General features: G+C 63.9%; 1 protein-coding gene across 4 annotated transcripts in view; it reads left to right on the forward strand.

The window, feature by feature from the left end:
* Positions 1–16,203, forward strand: part of LOC123353689 (potassium channel subfamily T member 2-like) — a 46,592-nt gene that overhangs the window by 22,861 nt on the left and 7,528 nt on the right. For 3 of the 4 annotated variants that reach the window (XM_044995010.1, XM_044995012.1, XM_044995013.1), the window contains exons 12-26: positions 2,197–2,333; positions 2,632–2,695; positions 4,175–4,283; positions 6,326–6,434; positions 6,944–7,000; positions 7,380–7,529; positions 8,103–8,338; positions 9,124–9,346; positions 9,937–10,042; positions 10,724–10,896; positions 11,099–11,170; positions 11,699–11,833; positions 12,176–12,287; positions 12,859–12,960; positions 13,851–13,934. In XM_044995010.1, coding sequence (XP_044850945.1) covers positions 2,197–2,333; positions 2,632–2,695; positions 4,175–4,283; positions 6,326–6,434; positions 6,944–7,000; positions 7,380–7,529; positions 8,103–8,338; positions 9,124–9,346; positions 9,937–10,042; positions 10,724–10,896; positions 11,099–11,170; positions 11,699–11,833; positions 12,176–12,287; positions 12,859–12,960; positions 13,851–13,934 — 1,869 coding nt within the window. The remainder of the gene's footprint in view (positions 1–2,196; positions 2,334–2,631; positions 2,696–4,174; positions 4,284–6,325; positions 6,435–6,943; positions 7,001–7,379; positions 7,530–8,102; positions 8,339–9,123; positions 9,347–9,936; positions 10,043–10,723; positions 10,897–11,098; positions 11,171–11,698; positions 11,834–12,175; positions 12,288–12,858; positions 12,961–13,850; positions 13,935–16,203) is intronic. The other variant, XM_044995011.1, reaches the window with a different exon arrangement.

Below are 16,203 nucleotides of genomic sequence, written 5' to 3' on the forward strand. Positions count from 1 at the left end.
GACAGGGTTGAGGGGTCAGCGTGGGGCTTGGGGTAAGATTTGGATATGACAGCCTGGGGGTCCCGTTCAGGTTTTGGGGGGGTTAATGCACCGTTCGCTCCCCCACTCACTGCACACCCTGCTCTGCCCCTCCCCCCCCCAGCACATTCACTCCTTGTCAAATCAGGAGCAACGCCCTCAACTAGCAGAAGGGGTGATTTGCATTTTCACATATGCAAATGAGACACCCCCACAGACTGCTGCACCGTGTCTGGCATGGCCGCGTGCCTGGCACAGCCTAGGTGGGAGCAGGGCGCAGGGAACAGAGTGACCCAGGAAGCGAACCAGCAGCTGGGCTGCGGGGGGACATAGATGGGGCAGCTGACTCAGTGCCCCCCTCCCCATGCTCTCAGGGCCCAGTCCTGGCTTCTCGGGATAAATTGAGGGTAACCACTGTAAGTAGACAAAGGGGAAACTGAGGCACGGAGCGGGTGGAGCCAGGAGGAGAACCCAGGAGTCCCGATGCCAGCGTCACACCCTGGATGGAGCGCTGTCAGCTCTGTGCTGCATTATGGCCGGGGAAGGGGGCAGACCCCGGGTACCCCCAGGAGAGGGGCTGGTGCCCTACCGGATAAGAGGTTACTATTGCTGCCTGCTGGGGGGGGAGGTGCTCCTCCACTGCAGGGCTGGAGGTTACGAGTGCAGACCCAGCCCGGGGCAGGTGTGGGGCAGGGGGCATCGACCCCTGTAGAGCGAAGCTCTGGACCCCCCACCCTATACCGCAGCAGGCAGAGCTGGGCACGAGGGGGCGCTGAGCCCTGATTCCAGCTGGGGAGGTGCAGGGGAATGGCGCTGGAGGGGGGGGCTGCTCCAGGGGCCCCCAATGGGCTGGTGACTTGGCACCGCTCTGCGGCCGAGGGGGGGGGTCTGGGGTAGCCCCCACCCTGGATGCAGGGGTCTGGCCCTTGCGGTGCAGGGTGCAGGGCATCTCAGCGGGCAGGCAAAGGGCTGGCGTCGCCCGGGGCGGGAGCTCTGCTCCCTGAACCCTCGGGACCCCATGGAAGGGTGGGGGGAGGGTGGGGGATGGAAAGGGGTAGCTGGCCTGGGGGACTGGCGTGGGGGGGCTGCCCCAGGGGGTTGGCTGTGCCTGGGAGACGTAGGTGTCTGTCCCAGGGGTCTGGCTGTGCTGGGGCATGGGGGGGGGGCTGGCCGGGGGGGTGGCTGTGCTGGGATATGGGGCTGGCAGGGGGGGGCTGGCCCAGGGGTCTGGCTGTGCTGGGGCATGGGGGGGGGCTGGCCTGGGGGGCTGGCTGTGCCGGGGAGGTGTAGGTGTCTGGCCCAGGGGTCTGGCTGTGCTGGGATATGGGGCTGGCAGGGGGGGCTGGCCCAGGGGTCTGGCTGTGCCAGGGGGTGTAGGTGTCTGTCCCTGGGGGCTGGCTGTGCTGGGATATGGGGCTGGCATGGGGGGGGGGCTGGCCTGGGGGGTGGCTGTGCTGGGATATGGGGTTGGCGTGGGGGGGCTGGCCCAGGGGTCTGGCTGTGCCGGGGAGGTGTAGGTATCTGTCCCAGGGGGCTGGCTGTGCTGGGATATGGGGCTGGCAGGGGGGGGCTGGCCCAGGGGTCTGGCTGTGCCGGGGAGGTGTAGGTATCTGTCCCAGGGGGCTGGCTGTGCTGGGATATGGGGCTGGCATGGGGGGGCTGGCATGGGGGCTGGCTGTGCTGGGATATGGGGCTGGCAGGGGGGGGCTGGCCTGGGGGCTGGCTGTGCTGGGGAGGTGTAGGTATCTGTCCCAGGGGGCTGGCTGTGCTGGGATATGGGGCTGGCAGGGGGGGCTGGCCTGGGGGGTGGCTGTGCTGGGATATGGGGCTGGCAGGGGGGGCTGGCCCAGGGGGCTGGCTGTGCCGGGGAGGTGTAGGTATCTGTCCCAGGGGGCTGGCTGTGCTGGGATATGGGGCTGGCAGGGGGGGCTGGCCTGGGGGCTGGCTGTGCTGGGATATGGGGCTGGCCTGGGGGGGGCTGGCTTGGGGGCTGGCTGTGCTGGGATATGGGGCTGGCAGGGGGGGGCTGGCCTGGGGGCTGGCTGTGCTGGGGAGGTGTAGGTATCTGGCCCAGGGGTCTGGCTGTGCTGGGATATGGGGCTGGCCCGGGGGGCTGGCCATGCCGGGGGGTGTAGAGGGCTGGTGGTGCCCTGACCATGCCCCACGTCTCCCCGGCAGGACTACTACGTGGTGATCCTGTGCCCCACGGAGATGGACGTGGCGGTGAGGCGGGTGCTGCAGATCCCGCTCTGGTCCCAGCGCGTCATCTTCCTGCAGGGCTCGGCCCTCAAGGACCAGGACCTCATGCGGGCCAAGTGAGTGGCAGCCGGGCGGGGATGCCCCAGGCCTGGGGGCCCTTCGTCCCACCCCCGTCAGCCAATGGACAGAAGAAATCGATGGAGCTGGCCAATAGGGTCAGAACGCCACATGGGGGGGCCCTGCCCCACACTGTCTGTGAGGGGAGGGGTGCCGGGGCCTGGCCCTGTCTGTGGGGGGGACAAGGGGTCCAGTCCCATCCTGTCTCCAGCCACGTTGCTCCCCCCAGCTGGTCTAAGCTGCCCCGCCGGGGTCTGGTTTCCTGCTAACCCCCCGTCTCTTCTCCCCCCGCCGAAGGATGGATGACGCAGAGGCCTGCTTTATCCTCAGCAACCGCTTCGAAGGGGACCGGATCGCTGCGGTAGGTGCCACGCCCTGACATGCCGCCCTGCGGGCAACCCAGCCGGCCCCAGCACAGGGTTAAAGATGGTACCGGGGGAGGGGTATTTATTGCAGGGTGGCACCCAGATACCCCTGTGACGGGTTCGGTCAGAGACCCCCCTTGGGAGCGTCACCTAATGTGCTGACTCTACCTCTGTGCCCGTTTTTCCTGCCAGCCTGGGACTCCAGTACCCTGCCCTGTTGAGCCAGACACACCAGCCTGCTGCAACCCAGACCCAGGTCTGAACCACGGCCCCCAAAGCTGCAGCCTTAACTGAAAGCAGCTCAGCAAGTCACCTGTCTCCAGCACCCAGACCCCCAGCTCCCATGGGGATCCAAACCCCAAATCATCCGTTTTACTCCGTATAAAGCGTATACAGGGTAAACCGTCCGTCCTCTGTCACACTGACAGAGAGATGCGCACAGCTGTTCGCTCCCCCAGGAATTAATTACTTACTCTGGGTCAATTAATAAGCAAAAGTGATTTTATTAAATATAAACAGTCGGATTTAAGTGGTTCCAACTAACAACAGACAGAACAAAGTAAGTTACCAAGCAAAATAAAACAAAACACCCAAGTCTAAGCCTACTACAGTAGGAAACTGAATACAGGGAAATCTCGCCCTCAGAGATGTTCCAAGAAGCTTCTTTCACAGACTAGTCACCTTCCTAGTCTGGGCCCGATCCCTTCCCCTGGTCCAGCCTTGTTCCAGCTCAGGTGGTAGCTGGGGGATGGCTCACGACTGCAGCCCCCTTTGTTCTGTTCCACCCCCTTTTACAGCTTTGGCACAAGGCGGGAATCCTTTGTGTCTCTGGGATCCCCCCCCCCGCCCGCATGGAAAAGCCCCAGGTTTAAGATGGATTCCGGTACCAGGTGACATGGTCACATGTCCTGGGAGACCCCAAGCCAGGCCTGACTCACAGGAAGGCTTGCAGGAAAACAGACCCATCCACAGTCAATTGTCCTGGTTAATGGGAGCCATCAAGCTTCCAAACCCCCGTTAATGGCCCCCACTTTGCATAATCACAATAGGCCCTCAGGGTTGTAGTTCATATTCCTCGTTTCAGATACACGAGTGGTACATTTAGACAATCAGGATGACCACACGCAGTAGATTATAAGCTTTGTAAGGACACCTTACAAGAGACCGTTTGCACAAAGCACATTCCAGTTACATTATAGTCACACTCACCAGCATAGTGCCCTCAAATCATGGGCAGTGCAACCTCACAACCCCAACCCACATCGGGGCCCCGGTGTGCCGGGCCGCGCAGCTCTCCTGCAGCGGCTTCTTTTGATACACGCTGGCAGGAGCCATGTTGTCCTCCGTGGGGCACTGGGGGCTGCGGGAGGGCAGTGGGGGGAGGCGTGATCCCTCCTGGCACCTGGGGGACTGGGGGAAATGTGAGGGGGTCTGGCCTGGCTGTGACGCTCTGCCCCATCTCGCCCGCCCCCCAGGATCATCAGACCATCCTCAGGGCCTGGGCAGTCAAGGACTTTGCCCCCAACTGCCCCCTGTACGTGCAGATCCTCAAACCCGAGAACAAGTTCCACATCAAATTCGCAGGTGAGCTGTCCGCCCCGCCCGCCGGACCTCCCCACCCTGGCCCCCGCTGGGCCCTCTCTGCCCCCTGGCCTGCCTCTGCCATGCACCTGCCTTCGCTGTGCCCCTGGCACCCTCTCCTGCCCCCACTCCCTGCTCCTGCAGTGGTCGGCAGTGGGGGAGAGGGGAGAGAGAAGGGGGTGTCTATGGGGATGGAGGGATGGATCAGACGGAGGAGTGGACGGGGATGGAGAGATGGATCAGATGGAGGGTAGATGAATAGTGCAGACAGGAGTGGACGGGATGGAGGGATGGATCAGACGGAGGAGTGGACGGGATGGATCATACAGAGGAGTGGATAGGATGGACGGATGGATCAGACGGAGGAGTGGACGGGATTTGACAGATGGATCAGATGGAGGAGTGGACAGGATGGATGGATGGATCAGACGGAGGGTAGATGATAGATCAGACAGAGGACGGGGATGGAGGGATGGATCAGACAGAGGAGTGGACGAGATGGAGGGATGGATCAGACGGAGGGTAGATGATAGAGGAGACAGAGGACGGGAATGGAGGGATGGATCAGACGGAGGAGTGGACGGGATGGAGGGATGGATCAGACGGAGGGTAGATGATAGAGCAGACAGAGGACGGGGATGGAGGGATGGATCAGACGGAGGAGTGGACGGGATGGAGGGATGGATCAGACGGAGGAGTGGACAGGATGGAGGGATGGATCAGATGGAGGGTAAATGATACAGCAGACAGAGGAGTGGGGATGGAGGGATGGATCAGACGGAGGGTAGATGAATAGAGCAGACGGAAGAGTGGACGGGGATGGAGGGATGGATCAGACAGAGGAGTGGACGGGATGGAGGGATGGATCAGACGGAGGAGTGGACGGGGATGGAGGGATGGATCAGACAGAGGAGTGGACGGGATGGAGGGATGGATCAGACGGAGGGTAGATGATAGAGCAGACAGAGGACGGGGATGGACGGATGGATCAGATGGAGGAGTGGACGGGGATGGAGGGATGGATCAGACGGAGGGTAGATGATAGAGCAGACAGAGGAGTGGACGGGATGGAGGGATGGATCAGACGGAGGAGTGGACGGGATGGAGAGATGGATCAGACGGAGGGTAGATGATAGAGTAGACAGAGGACGGGGATGGATGGATGGATCAGACGGAGGAGTGGACGGGATGGAGGGATGGATCAGATGGAGGAGTGGATGGGATGGAGGGATGGATCAGACGGAGGAGTGGATGAATAGAGCAGATGGAGGAGTGGACGGGGATGGAGGGATGGATCAGACGGAGGGTAGATGATAGAGCAGACGGTGGATGGGATGGAGGGATGGATCAGACGGAGGAGTGGACGGGATGGAGGGATGGATCAGACGGAGGGTAGATGATAGAGCAGACAGAGGACGGGGATGGAGGGATGGATCAGACGGAGGAGTGGACGGGATGGAGGGATGGATCAGACGGAGGGTAGATGATAGAGCAGACAGAGGACGGGGATGGAGGGATGGATCAGACGGAGGAGTGGACGGGATGGAGGGATGGATCAGACGGAGGGTAGATGATAGATCAGACAGAGGACGGGGATGGAGGGATGGATCAGACGGAGGAGTGGACGGGATGGAGGGATGGATCAGACGGAGGGTAGATGATAGAGCAGACAGAGGACGGGGATGGAGGGATGGATCAGACGGAGGAGTGGACGGGATGGAGGGATGGATCAGACGGAGGGTAGATGATAGATCAGACAGAGGACGGGGATGGAGGGATGGATCAGACGGTGGAGTGGATGGGATGGAGGGATGGATCAGACGGTGGAGTGGACGGGATGGAGGGAGAGCTATAGGAGGAGGGAAGGTGGTCGGGTGGCTGGTGGACAGAGAGCCGGCAGAGCTAGCAGAGGCAGGATGATAGGCGGATGGAGGAGGGAAGAAGGAAGGGACGGATGAAGGAAGCAAGCGGCTGGGGGAGCAGGCCCAGCTCCTCCCGGTCAGCCCCAGCCCTGGCTCCCAGCCCACGTGCGTCTCTCTCTCCAGATCACGTGGTCTGCGAAGAAGAATTCAAGTACGCCATGTTGGCTCTGAACTGTGTGTGTCCAGCCACTTCCACCCTCATCACACTGCTGATCCACACCTCGCGGGGCCAGTGAGTAGCTGTGCCCGTCGCCGGCTGGGGCCAGACTAGACCCAGCAGCACTGCCCACGTCTGCACAGAGCCTAAGCCCATCGCTTTCGGGCCGGGGGAACCCACCCAGTGCATCCCAGTGGGGTGTTGACTCTCAGCCCCACTGCTCTGGGGGTCCTGCCATTCACACCCCAGCAGCAGGTCTCTGCCCCCACCCTGGGGTCAGTACTCAAACTCCTCTGGGAGGGAAGGCAGTCAAGGGGGGGTGGGACCAGGGAGCCCCATGGCACCTCCTCCTGCCCTGGAGATCTCCTGTGCCCCCCAGAAGCACTGAGAAAGAAGCAGGAGCAGGAGCCAGTGCCAGGGTGGGGGAGGAAACAGCACTGGGGGCATTGGGGGAGGCAGGAGTCAGCAGCAGGATGGGGGAGCCTAGCCCCAGCAGCATCTGCCTGAGTGTGCAGAGAGCCTGAGCCGATTGCCAGGGTGGGGGTGGGGTTGGTTCTCATTTGTCCCTTGGTGCCTTTGGCCAGAACTGCCCCCATGGAGCCCTTCAAGCCGCGGCCGAGCGCCTGGCAGCCCCCGTCCAGGTGAGTCCGGGCTGGGCCTGGGTGGGCGATGGGCTGCAGGGGGCGGGTACGCGCTTGCCCCTGGGTCACGGGCCAGGAGGAGACGCTGGGGCCCCTTGTCCTGGGGCCGACCTCATGGCTGGAGCCCCTGCATCCAGAGCTGGGCGAGCAGCAGAGGGGGGGGCCCAACCCTGCCCAGCTCTGGCAGATCCCCCCGCTGCGTTCTCTGCATGGCTGGGCCCCGTGGACTTTCCCTGCCGTGACCCAGGCGCCAGCGACACCGGCCTGGAGTCCTCTCCCCGGGCTGAGTCCACAGGCCAGAGCTCCTGGGCGGGGGTCAGGAGAGGCCCCCCGACCCCAGGGCTGTGATGCACGTGGGGGGGCGTCTCTCCCCCCTCAGGGACGGCCCCGCCTCGCCGGAGCAATGGCAGAGGATGTACAGCCGCTGCTCGGCCAACGAGGTCTACCACGTCCGGCTGGGGGAGAGCAAGTTCCTGAGTCAATACCAGGGCAAGAGCTTCACCTACGCCTCCTTCCACGCCCACAAGAGGTGAGCGGGGCCGAGGGAGGGCGGCTCCACACGCCGCGTGTGCCCCTCTGTGTGCTGCATACCCTTGCACATGCATGCACATGCGTGTGCTCGTGCCCATGCTCACACACATGCTGTACACTTATGCACACGCTTACACACATTGATGCACCCCCTTCCACCTGCTTGCACGCGCATGGGCATGCTTACATCCTGGTGTGCATGCTTACACACATCGGTGCACACCCTTGCACATGCACGCACACGTGCATGGTTGTGCACATGCAGACACAGGCACACTCTTCCATCTGCTTGCACATGCTTACACACACACACACACTCGTGCCATGCGTGCAGACACACACTTACACGCCCTTGCACATGCACAGACATCCTCACCCCCCCCTGTGCACACACATGATCCAGCTCGCACGTGCTTCTCTGCTCAGGAGCACACTTACCCCCAGCCAGGCCTGCACACCTATTGCACCCCCACACTCCGAGCTGGCTTGCACACACGCCTCCCTGCCCCAGCTCCCCAGGGCTGAGCCCCCTCCCGGGGGTCGCAGGCGCTGACCCTGGCTGCCCCGGCAGGTTCGGGGTGTGCCTGATCGGCGTGTGCCGGGAGGACAAGAACAACATCCTGCTCAACCCGGGGCCCTGCCACATCCTGGCCTCCTCGGACACCTGCTTCTACATCAACATCTCCAAGGAGGAGAACTCGGCCTTCGTCCTCCGCCAGCAGGAGCATCTGCACCGGAGCCGCCTGGCCACCCCGGCTTACCACGGCCTGACGCGTCTGCCCGTGCACAGCATCATCGCCAGCATGGGTGAGCCCCGGCCTCCCCGCCCATCACCCCGCCCCAGCCAATCCGCATGGGGCTCCCGGTCCCCAGCCGGCCCTTCACACCTCTCCAGCCAATCGCCAATTCTCCACCAGTCCCCTGCTGGCGCTAAACCCTGCCTCAGCCAATCAGACCTCAGCACCAAGCCCCAGCCTTCTCCACGCCCCCCCTCACTGGCCCATCAGGTCTCAGCCAATCACGACCTGGCATGGGACCTCCCTCCCCCGAGTCCCCCACCAATCCCCAGCCAGCCCTTCACTCCTCAGCCAATCATCATTGAGCAAGGGGCCTGCCAAACTCCCACCAAACTCCAGCTGGCTTGCCATACTATCCCAGCCAATCACCATTCAGCACTGGGCCCCAACCTCCCTTATCAATTCTCACCCGCCCCTTCACACCTCCCCAGCCAATCATCACTCAGCATGGGGCCCACCAATCCTCAGCCAGCCCTTCACACCTCCCCAGCCAATCCCCACCCAGCACAGGCCCAGCTGCCCCCTCTCTGAACCAGGGAGGCAGGGCTCCAGGTGCTGATGGGGCGGGGCCCAGCTGGGGGCCGGGTTCCAGTCCAGCCCAGCTGGGTGGCACCACGTGCTATGAGTTTGCTGGGGCTCAGCATGCCCCCCCCTCGGGCGGCGTGTCACTGAATCAGCCCCTGGCTGCCCCAGATGCCCCCCTGCGGGCCGGGGGAGGTGTGGGGGGGCAGCCGGGATGGCTGGGCTCAGGCTCAGAGTGCCCAGACCAGCCCCACCTGCCCCCCGGCCGCGCAGGGACGGTGGCCATGGACCTGCCGGACTCTGGCAGCAGCCCGGACAGCGCGGACGGGACCACGCTGGGCCTGGCGGCCGACTCGGCGGGCACCGAGAAGCGCCACAGCATCGCCCCCGTGCTGGAGGTGGTGGACGCCATCCCCAGCCCCACCTTCGACCTCCTGAGCGACCAGTCGGAGGACGAGGCCACCCACTCTGACGACGACGCGGCCGCCTCCGGCACGTAAGGACCCGCCGGCCACGGGGCCCTGTGTGATGCGGCTCGAGCTGGGGGGGTCTCAGCGTCCTGACTGGCCTCATCCACAGAGAGGCCACGGGGACGGAGGAGAGTGGAGCATGTAGGGACCTGCCTCTGGGGTACGCCCATCCTGCCCCCCCGAATTCAGGCCCGGATCTGCAGTGCCCCCCGCAGTGTCCCAACGGGAAATGTTGATAGCAGTGGGGAGGGGGTTGGCTTTCCGTGGGTCGGGAGCCGCAATCCCCCAATGCCCACATGCTCCCCCTGGCATGGGAGACCCCAGGGGGGCTTTGCCCACGACAGCATGTGCGTGTGTCTCCATGCACGTGGGCGTGCGGCGTTGGGGGTACACCGTTGAGGGCTGCCCAGGGCACAGACCGATGCCCATGCCCCGTGGCACTAACCCAGCTGGAAGGAGCTGCCCGGCTTGGCGGGATGCCCGTGTCTCCTGCCCAGCTCCAATGCGCCCGGCCTGGTGCTTTGGGGCTATGAGGAGCGAGGCCCCCCAAAGGGTGCCAGCCTCCCCCTCTCCCTGCCCCCCAGCTCCTCCTTCCCCCTCTCTCTTGGTCTTCCAGCTGGGTGAAGGGTTACCCCACCAACTCCCCCTACATCGGCAGCTCCCCCACCCTCTGCCACCTGGTCCAGGAGAAGATCCCCTTCTGCTGCCTGCGGCTGGACAAGGTACCGCCAGGGCTGGGCAAGACGCCTGCGGGGCGGGGGGGGTGATGCCAAGGGGCCCTGAGCTGGACCCCAAGCACCATCCCAGGGGGGCCCCTGGCCTGCCCCTGTGACTCCCTGGGGCCACCCCAGGGACACATGGCGGGTCCCCCTGGGAGGCTGCAGGTGAGGGGCTGGGGGGCAGACACGGCAGAGGGTGGGGGAGGATGGGGGGGAGGTGCACCTACCCATGGCCTGTCTGTGGCACAAGTGAGCAAACGATGATACAACCCCCCCCCGCCCCAACTTATGGGTCCAGGAAGAAATGGGTGGGGGGGTGATCCTGGGTCTCCAGCTGGGGATCAGAGGGATATGGGGGAAGGGTCACGCCCCCTCCCAGCTCAGGAATTGGTGGGGTTTAACCCCCATTTTGCTGATGGGGAATGGGGGGATGGGTCACGGCCCCTCCCAGGTGGGGGATCAGTGGGGTTTAACCCCTGCTTTGCTGGTGGGGAATGGGGGGATGGGTCACGGCCCCTCCCAGCTGGGGGATCGGTGGGGTTTAACCCCCGCAGTGCTGCCACCCCAGAAGCCAGCTGTACTCCCAGCCAGCTCAGATCCCTGGGGGGGTCACGGGCGCCAGTCTCAGCGCTGGCAGGAAATGGTGGGGGTTGTGCCCCCGGTGAACCCCGCTTGCCCCTGCAGAGCTGTCACCACTCCCCGTACGAGGACGCCCGCGCCTACCGCTTCCAGAACAAGCTCATCATCGTCTCGGCCGAGAGAGCCGCCAACGGGCTGTACAACTTCATTGTGCCGCTGCGGGCGTATTACCGGCCCCGCAAGGAGCTCAACCCCATCGTGCTGCTGCTGGAGAACATGTACGGGGCCTGCCCCGAGCAAAGGGGGTGGGGGGGGGCAGCCACCAGGCCACAGGCATGGGCTGGGGGCGGGGGCAGGAGGCTGGGGGGCGGGGGCAGGGTAAAGCAGACTGGGCGGGGGCAGGGATAGGCCCCTCCCCCGGTCTGCCAGTCCATGCTGCCCGGGGCTGCCCCCCCACTGCCGCCCCCCTTTCCCTTGCAGGCCGGAGACCCATTTCCTGGAGGCGATCTGCTGGTTCCCGCTGGTCTATTACATGGTGGGCTCCATCGATAAGTGAGTAGGTGCCGCATGGGGCGGACCGGGGGGGTCTGGGGGGGGGCTCCGTGACCCCACAGAGCCCCGGGCCCGTCTGGCACCGAACAGTGTGAGCCGGGGTTGGGGGGCGGAGACCTGAGCCTGCTTGGCCCAAGGGTGTCCCACCGGAGCTGGGGTCCTGGGAGGGGCTGGGGGGGGCCGAATCGCTCGTCCCTTCTGGATTTCCAGCCACGCCCGCTTTGGCCCTTGGTTCTCGGGTGCCGTCCTGGGGTGAGCTGGGAGGCTGGTGGCACAGGCCAGCTCTGGCCACGTCCCGCCTGCCCCCATCCCGTCGGCGTCGTGGTGCCCTCACCCCCCTCTGCACGGCTGCGCTCACAATTTGGGTCGCTTTGGAGGCCCTCGGGGTGGAAGCCAGTGGGGGCCGGGCCTGGCAAGGCCCCGTGATATTACCAGGGGGAGGTGGGTGGCGCTGGGCACACGTGGGGAGGGAGGGGCGTGGGGCAGGGCGGCGCTGCCTGGCACGACCGCTGACCCCCCGGCCCCCAGCCTGGACGACCTGCTGCGCTGCGGCGTCACCTTTGCTGCCAACATGGTGGTCGTGGACAAGGAGAGCTCCATGATCGCGGACGAGGACTACATGGCCGACGCCAAAACCATCGTCAACGTCCAGACGCTGTTCAGGTACTGGGGGAGCCAGGACTCCTGGGTTCCCTGCCTGGCTGTGGGATCCAGTGAGTTAGAGCAGGGGGTCTGGGAGCCTGGAGTCCTGGGTTCTCTCCCCAGCTCTGGGAGGGGCGCGGGGTCCAGTGGTTAGAGCAGGAGGGGCTGGGAGCCAGGACTCCTGGGTTCTCTCCCCAGCTCTGGGAGGGGAGTGGGGTTGAGTGGTTAGAGCGGGAGGGGGTAGGGGTGCCAGGACTCCTGGGTTCTCTCCCCAGCTCTGGGAGGGGAGCGGGGTCCAGTGGTTAGAGCAGGGGTGGGGGCTGGATTCAGGAGCCCTTCTGACCCCCTCTGTGCCCGGCACAGGCTCTTCCCAGGCCTGAACATCATCACGGAGCTGACGCACCCGGCCAACATGCGCTTCATGCAGTTCAAGGCCAAGGATCGCTACGCGCTGGCCCTGTCCAAGCTGGAGAAGGTACGGCCTGGCCGGCCCCACGCTGCCCCGGTCCCCCGCCCCCTCCCCCTGCGCCTGCTGGGCACCTGCCCTCGTCACCCCACTGTGCCCCGGTCCCCCGCCCCCCTCCCCCTGCTGGGCCTCCGCCCCCGTCACCCCGCTGTGTCCCGGTCCCCCGCCCCCTCCCCCTGCTGGGCCCCCGCCCCTCTCACCCCGCTGTCCCCCGGTCCCCTGCCCCCCACGCTGCCCCGTACCCCTCCCCCTGCACCTGCTGGGCCCCTGCCCCCATCCCCCTGTTGCACCCTGGTCCTCTGCCCCACGCTGCCCCCACCCGTACCCCTCCGTCCCCTGCTGCGCTCCGGTCCCCTGGCTCCCTGCACTCCCCTGCCCCCGCTGCCCCCTGTGCTGTGCCAGTCCCCTGCCCCCCCAGTGTGTCCCCCGCTGCACCCCAATCTCCTGGCTTCCTGCACCCCCTTAGCCCCTGCTGCACCCCACACACCCCGCTGCCCCCAGTGCCCCTCCATCCCCTGCTGCGCCCCGGCCCCCGGCCCCCTGCAGCCCCCTGCCCCCGCTCACTCGCTGTGTCCCGCAGAAGGAACGGGAGAACGGCTCCAACCTGGTGTTCATGTTCCGCCTGCCTTTCGCCGCCGGGAAGGTTTTCAGCGTCAGCATGTTGGACACGCTGCTCTACCAGGTACCCCGGGGACCCCCTGCCCCTGGGGACCTCCCTGCCCCGGGGACCCTCCCCTGGGGACCCCCCTCCCTTCCCCCAGGGACCCTCCCCTGGGGACCCCCCTCCCTTCCCCCAGGGACCCTCCTCAGGGAAACCCCCTTCCCCTGGGGACCCCCCTCCCCATCCCTGGGGACCCTCTTGGGGACCTTCCTCCCCACCTCTAGGATCCCTCCCCTCCCTGTCCTTGGTCCCCCTCCCTGGGGATACCCCCTATTCCCTGCTCCTGGGAGCCCCTCCCCCACTCCCAGCCCGGCATCCCCTGGCCTCCTTCTCTACCAGTCCGACTCCAGGGTAACCCCCCACTCCTGGCCCCCCCTTCCGTGGGAGGTGCCAGCCCCCCTCCCCCCCACAGGAGGCGCCAGCCTGCAGCCCTGGCAGGGCAGCCCGGGAGTGCGGAGCGTTGGCCTGGGAAGGGGGCCGGGACGGGTGCACTGGGGAAGGGAGGAGACCTGAGCAGGTAACATGAGAGCCAGGGAGGAGCCGGGGGGGAGGCTGGGGAGAGGCTGGAGGGGGTTTCAGTTGGGAGCTGGCTGGGGAGACGGCGAGAACCCCAGGACTTGGGGTCTAAGCTCCCTGCCCCCAAAAGGACTTAACTGGGGGGTCCTGGTTGTACCCACAAGCCCTGCTGGGGACTGTTCCTGTCGTCTGTGTTACCGGCCGGCTGAGAGTCCCGGGGAATCGCAGGAGTGGGGGGTGCAGGGCGCGGACCCCCCCACGCTCCGTGACAGCTGGGGCCAGGGGCCAGGCTGCCCACACCGAGCTGCACCGTGAGATCTGCCCCAACCCCCGATGGGGAGTCGGGTGGGGGGTGGCCCGGAAAGCTCCCCGCTGACCCTCCCCCTCTCCTGCAGTCGTTTGTGAAGGATTACATGATCTCCATCACCCGCCTGCTCCTGGGGCTCGACTCCATGCCAGGCTCCGGCTTCCTGTGCGCGGTGAGTACCCAGCTGGGTGCCGCCTGGCACCTGCCCCTCACCCCGGCCTCTGGGCACGTGTGTCTGTGTCCCTCTGCCTGCCTCTCACTTCTCCTATCCATCCCTCTGCTTTACACGTCTGTCAGGCTGGTGATGTGTCCCCACACACGGCCCTCCCTCCGTCCATTGGTCCGTCCCCACACACGGCCCTCCGTCCATCCATCTATCCGTCCCCACACGCAGCCCTCTGTGCAGCTGGCCCCACACGCGGCCCTCCGTCCGTCCCCACACACGGCTCTCCCTCCGTCCCCACACATGACCCTCCGTCTATCCATCCCCACACACGGCCCTCCCTCCGTCCATCGGTCCATAGCCACACACGGCCCTCTGTCCGACCAGCCCCACACACGGCCCTCTGTCCATCCGTCTGTCAAAGTTAGACTCAGGGCTCACAGTTTGTCAGACCACTCTGTTTTGTTAGCACAGCGCTCTGCTAATAACACCCAGATAATGTGAGCACCATGCAAGACACAAATTATCTTATTTATACAGATAAAAGGGTGAGAACTTAACAAGATAACAAAGGAAGCAGAATCAGATACGTTTACCTGGGCTAGGCATGCGTCTCTTATTTCCTTACTAACTATTACCGATCTTCTGTTAATGTTTCGCCATTAGCACCATTGTTTATGCCTAATGTTTCTTTTCCTGGCACCTGTATTTCAACATTTCTTATTTCTCCTTAGAGGTACATACAACATTTCTTTAATCCTTTCTATTTTTACAATATAATTCATTCTACTTTCACACGTCCATCCGTCCCCACACACGGCCCTCCATCCATCCGTCCCCACACACGGCCCTCCGTCCATCCGTCTGTCCGTCCCCACACACGGCCCTCCGTCTGTCCGTCCCCACACATGGCCCTCCGTCCATCCGTCTGTCCGTCCCCACACACGGCCCTCCATCCATCCGTCCATCCGTTCCCACACACGGCCCTCCGTCTGTCCGTCCCCACACATGGCCCTCCATCCATCCGTCTGTCCGTCCCCGCACACGGCCCTCCGTCCATCCGTCTATCCGGCCCCACACGCGGCCCTATGTCCGTCCGGCCCCACATGTGGCCCTCTGTCCGGCCAGCCCCACATGCGGCCCTCTGTCCATCCATCTATCCGTCCCCACACATGGCCCTCTGTCCGGCCGGCCCCACACGCGCCCCTCTGTCCGTCCAAGGGGAGCCATTTAGGAGGGGCAGGGGGTGGAGTTTTGTACCTGAGCTCTGCTCACAGAGACGGAGCTCTCAACTGTAGATAGTTAACTGCACACAAACTAGGGAAATACAACCTCGATGGAGCTGCTATAAGGTGGCTGGAAAATCGTTCCCAGAGAGTAGTGATCAGTGGTTCACAGTCATGCTGGAAGGACATAACCAGTGGGGTCCTGCAGGGATCAGTTCTGGGTCCCCTATCCACCACCCCCCGACAGGCCCCCCGGGACCCCACGCCTGTCCAACCCCCCCGTTCCCCGTCCCCTGACCCCTATCCACACCCCTGCCCCTGAGACTCCCACACTTATCCAACCCCCTCCCCACCCATTCCCTGTCCCCTGACCGCCCCCCAGTGTGTTTATAGCCAGAGGCAGGTGATTAAGATAACAAAAGACTTGTCCTTAAAGCAGATTAAGGCTGGTTAATGATCCTGAAAGCAGTGCCAGGCACGCCAGCGAAAGGCTGGGAACCCAGGGCAGGAATAACTGGTCAGGTGTCACAATGGGGAGAGGTAAATGGCCCTCTGTCCCCCAGGGTCTGTACTGGGCCCAGTCCTAGTCAACATTCATAAATGGTCTGGAAAAGGGGTAAACAGTGAGGTGGCAAAATTTGCAGATGATACAAAACTACTCCAGATAGTTAAGTCCCAGGCAGACTGCGAAGAGCTACAAAGGGATCTCACAAATCTGGGTGACTGGACAACACAATGGCCGATGAAATTCACTGTTGATAAATGCAAAGTGATGCACCTTGGAAAACATCCTCCCAACTGTACGTGTAAAATGATGGGGTCTAAATGAGCTGTTACCACTCAAGAGAGATCTTGGAGTCACTGTGGATAGTTCCCTGAAAACATCCACTCCATGTGCAGCGGAGTCAAAAAAGCGACCAGGATGTTGGGAATCATTAAGAAAGGGAGAGATAATAAGACAGAAAATATCATGTTGCCTCTGTATAAATCCATGGGACGCCCACACCTTGAATCCTGCCTGCAGATGTGGTCGCCCCGTCTCAAAAAAGATC

This window comes from Mauremys mutica, chromosome 20 (assembly GCF_020497125.1).
Source record: "Mauremys mutica isolate MM-2020 ecotype Southern chromosome 20, ASM2049712v1, whole genome shotgun sequence".
NCBI classification, from domain to species: Eukaryota; Metazoa; Chordata; order Testudines; family Geoemydidae; genus Mauremys; species Mauremys mutica.